This window comes from Rattus norvegicus, chromosome 1, assembly GCF_036323735.1.
Source record: "Rattus norvegicus strain BN/NHsdMcwi chromosome 1, GRCr8, whole genome shotgun sequence".
NCBI classification, from domain to species: domain Eukaryota; kingdom Metazoa; phylum Chordata; class Mammalia; order Rodentia; family Muridae; genus Rattus; species Rattus norvegicus.
The window spans coordinates 50,668,264-50,680,872 of record NC_086019.1 but is presented as its reverse complement, the minus strand read 5'-3'; the positions used below and the strand labels follow the sequence as shown (position 1 = coordinate 50,680,872).

Below are 12,609 nucleotides of genomic sequence, written 5' to 3'. Positions count from 1 at the left end.
CTGTGTACTGTGGGCACATTTCCACTGTTTCTCCAGAGAACTAGAGTCTAGCACACAGTTCTTTGAAACCCCAAACCCCAAATGAAGAACCAACACCCTATTTGCTACACTCTGTTAAGGTGGGAGGATCAAAGCACACCTCTTAAAGTTATATATCTCCAATTTAATTTTTAAAGCCCAAGATATTAGTGTGGTGATTATTAAAAATTATAACTAGAGACTAAAACAAAGGAACAAAGGAAGCTGTGTGGTGATCTGCAGCCCAGTGGTCTACCCTTGAGTTGGGCCTGTATTGCTTTTCCATACTGAGGATTGAACCTAGGGCCTTGTATAAGCTAAGGAAGCACTCTACCACTAGTACACACTGGAGGTGGGGCAGGAGAGATGTTTAAGTCTGTTCTAGATTTCTTTCTGTTACTTGTGATAAAAAAAAAACCCCTCTGGCCAAAAGCAGCTTAGGAGAAGAAAAGGTTTGTTTGGCTTATATTTCTAGGTCACAGTCTACCACTGAAGAACTCAAGGCAGGAACTCAGTGACAGGAACCACAGAGGAACCCTGCTTCCTGGCTCACTCTCTGGATTCCTCTGCTACCTTAGCCCAGGCTCACTTGCTTAGGAATGGCACCACCCACAGTGGGCTGGGCCCTCCTACATCAATCATCAATAGAAAAAATTCTCTCACAGAGGTGGCCACAGGCCAATCCGATCTTGGCAATTATTAAAATGAGATTCCTGCTTCTCGAGTGACTCTAGGTTGTGTCAAGTTTACAATAAAAACTAACCAAGGTCTTGAGTGATTGTTCAGTGATTAGGGGCACAGGATGCTCTTACAGAGGACCCAGATTTGATTCCCAACAGCCACATAGCAACTAATAACTCGCCAGAGGATCCAATGCCCTTTTCTGGGCTCATCAGGACTGTACCATGTGGTACACCCAACAGCCAAAATACCCATACACATATAATAAAATACTTAATGATTTTAATTAAACATCACAGAGACAGTGCCTCTTTATATAGGTCATACTAAACTTGAATTCATAGTTCTCCCACCTTATTCTCCCCAATTCTAGGATTACAGGTGAGTACCACCATTCTCATGGCTCTGAGCATCCGAACATGAACTAAATGGCTTCACTATGCTTTGTGATAGTATTGTATGTGCATTAATACACAATGTGTTGTTCTTTTACCAAAAAGGATTGTATTCACTCATGGTGTGTGTGTGTGTGTGTGTGTGTGTGTGTGTGTGTGTGTGTGTGTGTCTGTGTCTGTCTGTCTCTGTGTGTCTGTCTGTCTCTGTGTGTCTGTGTGTCTGTCTGTCTGTCTGTATCTCTCTCCCTCTGTATGTGTGTGTGTCTGTGTGTGTCTGTGTGTGTCTGTGTGTCTGTCTGTCTGTCTGTCTCTGTCTGTGTGTCTGTCTGTCTCTGTGTCTGTGTCTGTCTGTCTGTCTGTCTCTGTCTGTGTGTCTGTCTGTCTGTGTCTGTGTCTGTGTCTGTGTCTGTCTGTCTGTCTCTGTGTCTATCTGTCTGTGTCTGTGTCTGTGTCTGTGTGTCTGTCTGTCTCTGTGTGTCTGTCTGTCTGTCTCTGTGTGTCTGTGTCTGTGTGTGTGTGTGTGTGTGTGTGTGTGTGTGTGTGTGTGTGTTTTTACACGGATCAGGAGTTCTGTTCTCTCCTCCTACCTTGTGGATGGGTCCCGGGGATTGAACTCAAGTTTAGCAGAAAGTCTCTTTACTCCACTGAGCCATCTCTCCAGCCCTCATGCAGTTACTCTTGTTTACTAGCAATGGTCCAAGTTTCTGACTTGTTCCCAATGCTAAATGCTTTATATTGGCAAAGTTATGTTCTTTTCAGATCGTTGGGTTTTTTTTTCAGAGTTATTTTCTAACTCTGAAATTTCTTAACTCTGTGGCAAAGTCCCGTAGCCTAGAATAACCTCGACTCAAAATGTTAAGTATTTCATTTCCCTAAAAGGAATTGTAACCCAATGGTGTTTGGCAATGGATGTATAATTTATGGTGGAAAATAGGGTGCTGAAAGGTGGCAAGGGAGTCTATAAATAAGAATGGGAAAACATACCCCCCGAAAGAGAGTGGGAAACCAGGGGACCCTAATTATAGAGACTGCCTTTCGGCTCTTGATGTGATTCTCATCTGTGTCTCAGCTGTGGTTGGCCTTGTCGCTGGGGCACTTGTGCTGTTGCTACCTGAGACCAAAGGGAAGGCTCTGCCTGAGACCATCGAGGATGCCGAGAATATGCAGAGGTAGGAACGTGGGCTCCCCCAATGAACTCCTCTACAGACGTTTAGAGACACTTCTAGATCCAACTGGGGAGAAAGATAAGATTGAATTCCACATTTCATATCACAGGACCAAAGCAAACTACATCAGAGCTTTAAACATCAAACAGAGACAAAAAATTAGTGGACGTGCTATAGGAGGATTGGTTGTAATCCAGCTTCATAATGAGCAAGGTCAGTCTAAATGTGACCAAAATAAAAAGAAAAGAATAATAATATGAAAAAGTTCAGGACCTATGGGAGAAAGATTAGTTTGTATGCATTCAGCACAAAAATTCAGAGTTGAATTGAAACACTGTCATTGCTGGTAAACCTGGATAAAGCGTTGAATACTATGGAAAGGCCTGGCTCTCTGAAGGTATATGGAGAGAGCTCTAACAGAACCCAGGGAGCTGAGCAGTGGTAGTGCAGGCCTTTAATCCAAATACTTCTGAGGCAGAGGCAGGTGAGTCTCTGGGAGTTTGTGGTCAGCTTGGTCTACAGAGTGAGTTTCAGGACAGCAAGGGCTACACAGAGGAGTCTTGAAAAACAAACAAACAAACAAACAAACAAACAAAAACCCATGAGAACATCTTCCCCCAAAAGGAAGAGGCTGGGGCCCCTGACTCAGTGAAAAAAAGAGTGAATCGCTCACGCATACCTGAAAGTAAGTTCCACCTCTTTCATAACCAGAAATATGTGAACTGATGCGGCCCAGTTATTCCTTTGTTTCATCAGGGATCAAAGTACCTGAGGGAACACACTGTACTTGGGAAGAATGTGCAGGACCCAGCAGCCCCCATGTGTCTGTGGATAGAACATTGAACCCTTCATGATGGTCAACCCAACCACAGAAACAGGGAAATTGTGTTTGTCCTTTTACCCAGTCCCTACCTCTTGAAATTTTTGCATGTGAAACGTGTGGGTAGTACTCGTCGTTAAAGGATCTTTCAATGCGACACAAGAAGAACCTAAATGCCCTTCATTTGGGAATTTGTGATATAATATAATTATTATGTCACACCAAAGTACATATAGCCACTAAGAAGAATGACATAGCTTTATATCCACTGTTAAGAAAAGCCCTAAAATAAATTGTTATTTGAAAAGAAACAAAGCATAGAAAAGCATTCATTCTAACATTTGGGTAAATATAACATAAATGCATAGACATACAAATATAAAATAGTATTGGAGATAAAATGACGAAAGAATAGAAATATTCAAGTAGCTCCCTCATCTGCGCTTTTTATTTCCATTCTTTCTATAACCTCTGGTTACAGAGATATAACCTGTGGTCCCATAGATCTTTTCTAAAGTGACAAAAGGCACATAGGCTCAACTCCCAGGACCGTGACAAAACCAGATGTGGGAACCTGGAACAGGCATCTCCTCTTGTTGGCCCTGTATGGGAGCTACTGGATGGGGTCTCACTCTTTGGACAGCAAACCTTCTGTGGTAGACCACAGTCCCCATTTCCTATTGTCCTGGGCCTGGCCCACTTCTATTACTGTCTGGTTCCCGTGACTGTTTGTATTTGAAGTGCTTAAGCTAAAGCAGTCTCTCCTATCTGAAGCCCCTTCCTGTGTGCGTTACCCTCTCCCCTGGAGGACACAGACTCCATCCTGAACATAGTCACATTCCTACAGCTGTCACATCCTGGCAGAATAAGCCCCAGACTTGTACCATATACTACCCAAAGTCCCTCCAGGTCTATCCTCATCTAGCTTCTGAGGCAGATGGGTAGTCATACACGAAGGTGAGGAACAAGGGCATAGACTCACATAAGCTATCCAGATGGCTCGGACTTTGGGATTTCATGGGAATATGAAGAAAAAACTGGGCTATTAGGCTAAGGGTCGTGCAAAGAAGGGCAAGAGGCAGGCTATAAAGTTGGTACTGAGAACACACTTTTGTTATATCTCCCAGACATAAAGAATAGGACCAAGAAGGAGTCCCTTCCCTGCCAGCAAGGGCTGTCAGTCTACCTAGTTACAAACACAGCCTGTTTGATTTGTCTGACTGCTCTTTACCCCCTAAGCCTGCCTCACTTTCTGTACATGAGGCACGGTGGGAGCAAACATGTTCTAAGACTCTCAACCAATACTTTCCTGCCTTCTCTCATCAAAGTCTCACGAAATGCGTCTTACTGTTAATACCATTGACAACTGAAAAGAACACAGGCACAGAGATAGACAACTTTGTCACATAGCCAGTAAGCGACAAAGCCATAGTGCCAATTGGGCCAGCCAAATTACTTGGTCATCATAAGAGGGTTGCTCAGACCTAGGATAAGGCATCTCCGTATGTGTGCAGTGCTAGGCATTCAGACTGTGTCGATTAATATGCTGACTGCTGTTCTTGCTGCTTCTGGTGTAGAGGTTGCGGTCGCTCGAGCTTCCTTCCATTGTGTACTCATTGTTGCTATTAGTGCTATTTTTCTTGGTGCTCCCATAGCCATTGATATTCAGTTGACACAGTTGCTGCTGCTGCTGTTGATACTGCTATTGCTGCCATTGGTGCTGCTGGTATTAATGCCACTATATCTGTCACTGATGTAATTGATAATACCACCACTGCAGTTGCTACTGCAACTATTGCTGTTGTTACTGCTGAAGCTGCTACCATTGTTGCTGATACTCTTGTTGTTAATGGTACCATTGCTATTGCCATCAGTGCTATTGTTACTGATCTAGGTCTCTGCTGCAGCCAGCATCAATAGCTATTGGTATTGTTACTGCTGCTCCTGTTGTTACTGCTTCTGCTGCTGCTGTTGCTCTTGCTGTTGCTGATATCATGGTTGCTGCTGCTGCTGTTAATGATAATGATATTGTTACTGCCCGGGCTAATGCAGCCATTGCTCTTGTTGCTGCAGTTGTTGCTGCTGTGATTGGTGTTGCTGATGCTGTTACTGTTGGTGTTATTGTTGCTACTGCTACTACTGCTATTGTTGCAGCTGTGGCTGTTACTGTTGTTGCTGTTGTTACTACCACTGCTAATGTGACCATGACTAGTTTAAATGCAGCTACTGCTCTTGATATTGCTTTCGTTGCTGCTGTTATCCATGCTGCAGATCCTATTGTTACTGATGCTAATACAGCCATTCTTTTGCTGCTATCGTTGTTGGTGATAATGCTGTTGCTGCAGCTGTTGACAGTATTGCTGCAGCTGTTGACGCTGTTACAGTTATTGCTGCTGATGCTGGAGTCATTGTTGCTGTACTAATGTGGCCAGTGCTATCATTACTGCTGCTGCTACAGTTGATGCTACCCTTGCTACTGCTGCTGGTATTGCTGCTGTTCCTTCCACTCCTGTTATAACCAATTAACTGTTGCTGCTGTTGCTGGTACTGTTTCTGTTGCTACCACAGCAGTTACTGATGTGGCTGCAGTTGCTGAAAACAATACTGTTTCTGCTGAGGCCATTTTTAGTACTGGTGATGTCATCGTTGCCAATAATGTTTTGGTGTTTATTGTTGTTGCTGCTGCTCCTGTTGCAGTTACTGTTCCTGCTACTGTTGTTCTTACTTCTGTTTCTGTTGCTGTTGGAGTTGCTATAGTCACTGTTGTTGTCCTTACTGTTGTTGCTGCTGCTGAAACTGTTCCTGTTGTCACTGTTGTTCTTGTTTTTCTTGCTGTCATTGCTCTTATATTGGCTGATGTTGCAGTTACTGTTGTTGCTACAGTTACTGTGGTGGTTGCCTTAGTTAATGCTATTGCTGCTGCTGACACTGTGACTGTTGCTGCAGTTAATGTTGCTGAAGTTACCATTGTTTCTGTTATCGTGGCTGTTGCTGAAGTTATCTTTGTTGTTGCTGTTACTGTTGCTATTATTGTTACTCTTGCTGTTGCTACTGTTACTATTGTTTCTGCCTTTACTGTTGTTGCTTCTGTTACTGTTGCTGTCACTGCTGTTGTTCCTCTTACTGCTGCTTTTGCTACTGTCTCTGTCGCTATTGCTGCAGTTGCTGTTGTTATTTTTGCTGCTGTCACTGTTGCTGCTGCTACTGATACCATTGCTTCCGTGGCTGCTGTTCTTACTGTTGCTGTTGTTGCTGCTCCTATAGCTGCTATCACTGTTGCTGTTGCTGCATTTACTGTTGTTGCTGTTATTGTCACTATTGCTGTTGTTACTGCTGAAAATGTTGCTGTTGTCACTGTTTATGTTGCTACATTTGCTGTTGTTGCTGCTATTACTGCTTAAACTGTTATTGCTGTTGTCACTGTTGCTCTTACTATGATGGTTGCTGCAGTTATTGTTGTTCCAGTTATTGTTACTGTTGCAGCAGTTATTCTTGTTTTTGCTTTTTACTACTATTACTATTACTATTACTGTTATTACTGATGCTTCTGTTGCTGCTGCAGTTGCTATTGTTGCTGTTACCATTGCTGTTGCTGCTGTTACTCTTGCTGTTGCTATAGTCACTGTTTCTGATGTTACTGTTGTTGTTGCTGTTACCATTGCTATCACTGCAATTGCTGTTGCTCCTCTTATTGTTGCTTTTGCTGCTCTCACTGTTGCCATTGCTGCTCTTGCTGTTGCTGCAGTTACTGTTGTTGCTGATGTCATTGTTGTTATTGCTGGTTGTTACTGGTGATGTTGCTGCTGATACTGTTGCTTTTGCTGTTGTCATTGTTGCCATCACTGCTGTCACTGTTGCTGCTGCTACTAATGCTGTGGTTGCAGTTACTGTTGTCATTGTCATTGTTGCTGTTGCTGCTGAAACTATTGCTGTTACTGCTGTCACTATTTCTGTTGCTTATGTCACCATTTATATTGCTACAGTTGTTGTTGTTGCTGCTCTTGTCACTGTTTCTGTTGCTGCTGAAACTGTTGTTGCTGCTGTTACTGTTGCTGTTGTTGCAATCAGTGTTATTGCTGCTGCTGCTGCTGCTGCTGCTGCTACTGTTGTTACTGCAGTTCCTATGGCAGTTGCTGTAGTTAATGCTGTTGCTGCTGCTGACACTGTGACTGTTGCTGCAGTTAGTGTTGCTGAAGTTACCACTGTTCCTGTTTTTGTTGCTGTTGTTACAGTCATTCTTATTGTTGCTCTTACTGTTACTGTTATTGTTACTGTTACTGCTGCTGTTGCTGCTGCTGTTACTATTGTTTCTGCCTTCACTCTTGTTGCTGCTATTACTGTTGCTGTCACTGATGCTGCTGTTGTTCCTCTTACTGCTGCTTTTGCTGCCGAGACTGTTGCTACTGCTGCTGTTACTGTTGCTGCTGTTACTGTTGTTGTTGCTACTGTTATTGTTGCTGCCATTGTTGCTGCTGTTACTATTAATGTTGCTGCTGCTACTGGTGATGTTGCTGTTGTAGCTGTTGTTGTCCTTACTGTTCCTGTTGCTGCTGTGGCTATTGCTGTTCTTACTGTTGCTTTTGCTGATGTCATTGTTGGCATTGCTATTGCGACTGATGACCTTGCTGCTTCTCCTGTAGCTGCTGTCACCATTGCTGTTGTTGCTCTTACTGTTGCTGTTGCTATTTTCATTGTCACTGTTGCTGTTGCTGCTGAAACGATTGCTGTTGCTGTTGCTGCTGTCACTTTTACTGTTAGTGTCATCACTATTGTTGTTGCTACTATTACTGTTGCTGTAGTTGATGTTGCGGCTGCTGTTTTGACTGCTACTGTTGCTGTTGTCATTGTTACTGCTGTCACTGCTGCTATTGCTGCATTTACTGTTGGTGGTGGTATTGTCACTATTGCTGTTGTTACTGCTGAAACTGTTGTTGCTACTGTTGTCACCATTGATGTTGTTGCTGTTACTGTTGCTGTTGCTGTTGCTGCTGTTGCTGTTACTGTTAGTGTTGTTGCTATTGCTATTGCTACTATTACTGTTGCTGTAGTTGATGTTGTTGCTACTGTTTTGACTGCTACTGTTTCTGTTGTCATTGTTACTGTTGTCACTGCTATTGCTGCATTTACTGTTGTTGTTGGTACTGTCACTATTGCTGTTATTACTGCTGAAGCTGTTGCTGCTGTTGTCATCATTGATGTTGCTGCTGTTGATGTTGCTGCTTTTATTGTTGTTACTGCAGTTACTGTAGCAGTTGTTATAGCTCCTGCTGTTTCTGCGGTTGTCACTGTTTCTGTTGGTGTGGTTATCACTGTTCCTGTTAGTGTTGCTGTTGCTAAAGTTATTCTTGTTGTTGCCGTTACTGTTGCTATTACTGTTACTGTGACTGCTACTATTGCTGTCACTCTTGCTGCTGAAGTTGATATTGTTGCTGTCACTATTGCTATTATTGCTGTTACTGTTGCTGTTGCTATCATTATTGTTACTGCTGTTGCTGTTATTACTATTTCTGTTGCTGTTGCTGTAGTCACTGTTACTGCTGTTACTGTTGTTGCTGCTGTTATTGTTGCTTTCACTGCTATAACTGTTGCTCCTCTTATTATTGCTTTTGCTTCTGTCACTGTTGTCATTGCTTTTGTCACTGTTGCTGCAGTTACTGTTGTTGCTACTGTCATTGTTGCTGTTGGAGCTATTACTGACAATGTTGCTGTTGTCACCATTGCTATCGTTATAGTTACTGTTGTTGCTGCTGTTGTCATTGTCACTGTTGCTGTTGCTGGTATTGCTGTTGTTACTGCTATTGTTATTCTTGCTGGTGCTACTATCACTGTTGCTGTCATTGCTCTTACTGCTGCTGTTACTGCTATCACTGTTGCTGTTGTTGCTCTTACTGCTGCTGTTGTAGTATTTACTGTTGTTGCTCCTATTGTCACTGTTGCTGCTGCTGCTGTTTCTGTTGCTATTATTATAGTTACTATTGTTGATGCTGTTACTGTTGTTGCAGTTACTGTTGCAGTTGCTGTAGTTACTGCTGTTGATGCTACTGTTGCTGTTGCTACAGTTATTCTTGTTGTTGTTGTTGTTGTTGTTGTTACTGTTGCTATTACTGTTATTGGTGCTGTTGCTGTAATTACTGTTGCTGCTATTACAGTTGTTGTTATAGTTGTTACTGTGATGGTTGCTGTTGCTACTGTTGCTATTGCTGTATTTACTATTGTTGCTGCTGTTGTCACTGTTGCTGTTGCTACTGTTGCTGCTGTCACTGTTGAAACTCTTGCTGTTGGTGCTGTCACTATTGCTGTTGCTGCTGTTACTGGTGCTGTTGCTTCTGTTAGTGGTGCTGTTGCTAATGTTGCTACTGTTGCTGCTGTCACTGTTGAAACTCTTGCTGTTGGTGCTGTCACTATTGCTGTTGCTGCTGTTACTGGTGCTGTTGCTTCTGTTAGTGGTGATGTTGCTAATGTTGCTACTGTTGCTGCTGTTGCTGATGTCACTATTGCTGTTTCTGCTGTTACTGGTGCTTTTGCTGCTGTTACTAGTGTTGTTGCTGCTGTTACTGGTGCTGTTGCTACTGTGGCTGCTGAAACTGTTGTTGCTGCTATTAAAGTTGCTGCTGTAGATGTTATTGTGGCAGTTGCTGCAGTTACTGTTGTTGATGCTGTTGTCACTGCTGCTGTTGCTACTGTCCATGTTGCTGTTTCTGCTGTTGCTGTTGCTATTATCACCCTTTCTATTTCTGCTGTAATTGTTCCTACTGTTACTGGTGTTGCTGCTGTTGCTGTTGCTGTTGTTGCTTTTACTATTACTACTGATACAGTTACTGTTGTTTTTACTGTTGCAGTTGCTGATATTGCTGTTACTGTTGCTGCTATTACTGTTATTGCTGGTGTTACTATTGTGGTTGCTGTACTTACTATTTCTGCTGTTACTGTTGCTGCTGGTGTTACCATTGCCATAATTTCTGTTCCTGTTGCCGCGGTTACTATTGTTGCTGCTGTTCCAGTTATTACTGCCACTGTTGCTGTTGCTACTGTTACTGTAGTCACTGTCACTATTGCTATTGTTGCTTTTATTGTTGCTGTTGCTACTGATACTGTTGTTACTGTAGTTACTATTGATGTCCCTGCAATTACTATTGTTTTTTATGTTACTGTCGAGTTTGCTGCTGTCAGTATTGCTGTTACTGCTGTTGCTGCTGTTGTTGTTGCTGCTGCTGCTATTACTGGTGCTGCTGCTGCTGCTGCTGCTATTACTGGTGCTGCTGCTATGGCTGTTACTGGTGCTGCTGCTGCTATTACTGGTGCTGTTTTTTCTTTTACTGCTACTGGTGTTTCTGTTACTGTGACTGTTGCTACTGTTCCTATAGCTGCTGCTGTTATTGGTATTGTTGCAACTCCTGCTGTTGTTTTTACTACTGTTGCTGCTGTCATCACCAGTGTTGGTACTGCTATCAATGCGGTCACTGCTGCTACTGTTACTACAGTTGTTGTCCATGGTGTTGCTGACATTGCTGCTCTTGGTGCTGTTATTATTGCCACTGTTGACATTGGTACTGCTCTCAATGCTGTTGTTATCATTGCTGCTGACATTGTTGTGGCTGACATTGTTGCTGCTGATGACATTGTTGCTGTTGTTGACACTGCAACTCTTGCTGACATTGCTGCTGTTGTTGACACTGCAACTCTTGCTGACATTGCTGCTGCTTCTGCTGTTTATGCTCCCATCACCATTGCTGCAGCTGTCATTAATGCTCTGTAGTTGGCCCTGGAGACTCGGGGAGCTCAGTAGATTTGATTGTGCCCCTGCCTGGAACCTGGGAAGCCTACAGCACCACTGGCTGATTTGATAAGATTCTGTTATCCGCACCTCAGACTGGACTGGTCCAGAAACTGAGACCATGTGGGGAAGCTGAGGGAGGAGTTGGGGAGCTGGGGCAGCCCACACCTGATTCAGTGCGAACAGGAACATGTGCAAAAGGTAAGGCTGGGAGCAGCACAAGAAGGAGAGTATCCCTCCTCCCAAGACCATCAACAGTATCCATATATTCATAGAGAGGATACTTAGAGAACCTACTCGCTGAGCGATGTTCTAATTGCAGCTTTCACTCATGAAATAGTTAGGGAAGACTTGGTAAAAAGAACTTCTTAAATTCTGTATGAGAACCGACCAAGGTGTCTGGATTCTTCAATCATTATATTTAACCAGTTTAGAGTTATATTCAGCACTCAGCTATATTCTCTGTTATGGAGGAACATGGGACACCAAGAAGGGAATTTAGGAACACCCTCTCCAGTGAGTTATTCTCCAAACTCTACCCTTTATTTTTTCATGAAGACCATCACTCAGAAGGCATTGCAAGAATGATCTTGGGCAAAGTCTACATTTAGGTTTGATTTCACTTCTTTTTGTTTGTTTGTTTGTTTGTTTGTTTGTTTCACTTCTTTGTTACCCACTTGATGCTCCCTTTCAACTCCTCATAACTTCTTTCTCACCAGTCTAATTTGTCTTCTTATTGCAGGCCAAGAAAAAAAGAAAGAAAAGAGAATTTACCTCCAAGTCAAGCAAGCAGACCGTCCGCTAAGCTAAAAAGAAAGGGCATCATTGCTGCTGGAGCTGACTTTGCTCTCTCTGAGGCCAGAGATGGAGCTTCTCTCTCCCCTCCCCCCAAACCCACACAAACCAACCTCACTTACCCCTGAACTCCATCAGCAAGAGCTGTAGCTTGCACGGTCTGTTGCACTGATGTGTCAAGCTCTTCCTCCCAGCCAGGATTTTCCGCCTCACTCTGCTCTCAGCACTCCCAGGAAATGACCATTGCTTTACTGGATTCGTTATGGTTGTTTTTTCATCTTTACATTCTTTATTTAGTTTCCTTCTCCACCACAACATCAAACCAAAATACCCAAGGGAGCTGTGGGCCAGGACAACCAACTATTAAAGAAGTAAGAAATCTGAAAAAACAATAAACGTGGGAGAAGAGATTTTCATTTTATCTTGTCTTATTTTAGGAAACAAAAAACTCAGAATGTACATCAGGGACTAGGAATCAAGACTTTCAATATCATAAGTCTGATGAAATTTCAAGATATGTTATTTACTGTGTGGATCACACATGAAAAGGATCCTGAACACAAGAATGAGGACACAAGTTGAGTAATCCCCAAGCCTGCCTGTACTCACAGAGGATAACCACAAGTGCATGCCTTCTGGAAAAGTGCAGCAAGGGGCATTCCTAGCATTACTGACTCAGTCATGACAGTTTTTCAGTTTGGTAAATTTTTTTCTCAAAGTTAATGGCTCTTAAAAATGGCATTAGTATCTTACCAAAGTAATAAAGTGAATACATTTTTAAAAGACAAATATTAGGCCTGGGGAGGTGGCTCAGTCAGTAATGATGCTTATCTTGCAAGCATGAAGACCTGAGCTTAATCCCCAGGCCAACGTAAAGAAAAGGGTAGAGGAGGAAGGAGGTGATTGAACTCTTGCCATCTCTGTTGGGGAGGTGGGGACAGGCACGTCCTTGGGGCTCAG

General features: G+C 43.0%; 1 protein-coding gene across 1 annotated transcript in view; it reads left to right on the top strand.

Moving 5' to 3' along the window:
• The window catches only part of Slc22a2 (solute carrier family 22 member 2), a 42,203-nt gene extending 30,147 nt beyond the window's left edge, over window positions 1-12,056 (top strand). The window contains 2 exon segments of the mRNA NM_031584.2: window positions 2,164-2,263; window positions 11,597-12,056. Of these exon segments, the coding sequence (NP_113772.1) occupies window positions 2,164-2,263; window positions 11,597-11,777 (281 nt within the window). The 3' untranslated portion in view covers window positions 11,778-12,056.
• The last annotated feature ends 553 nt before the right edge of the window (window positions 12,057-12,609 follow it).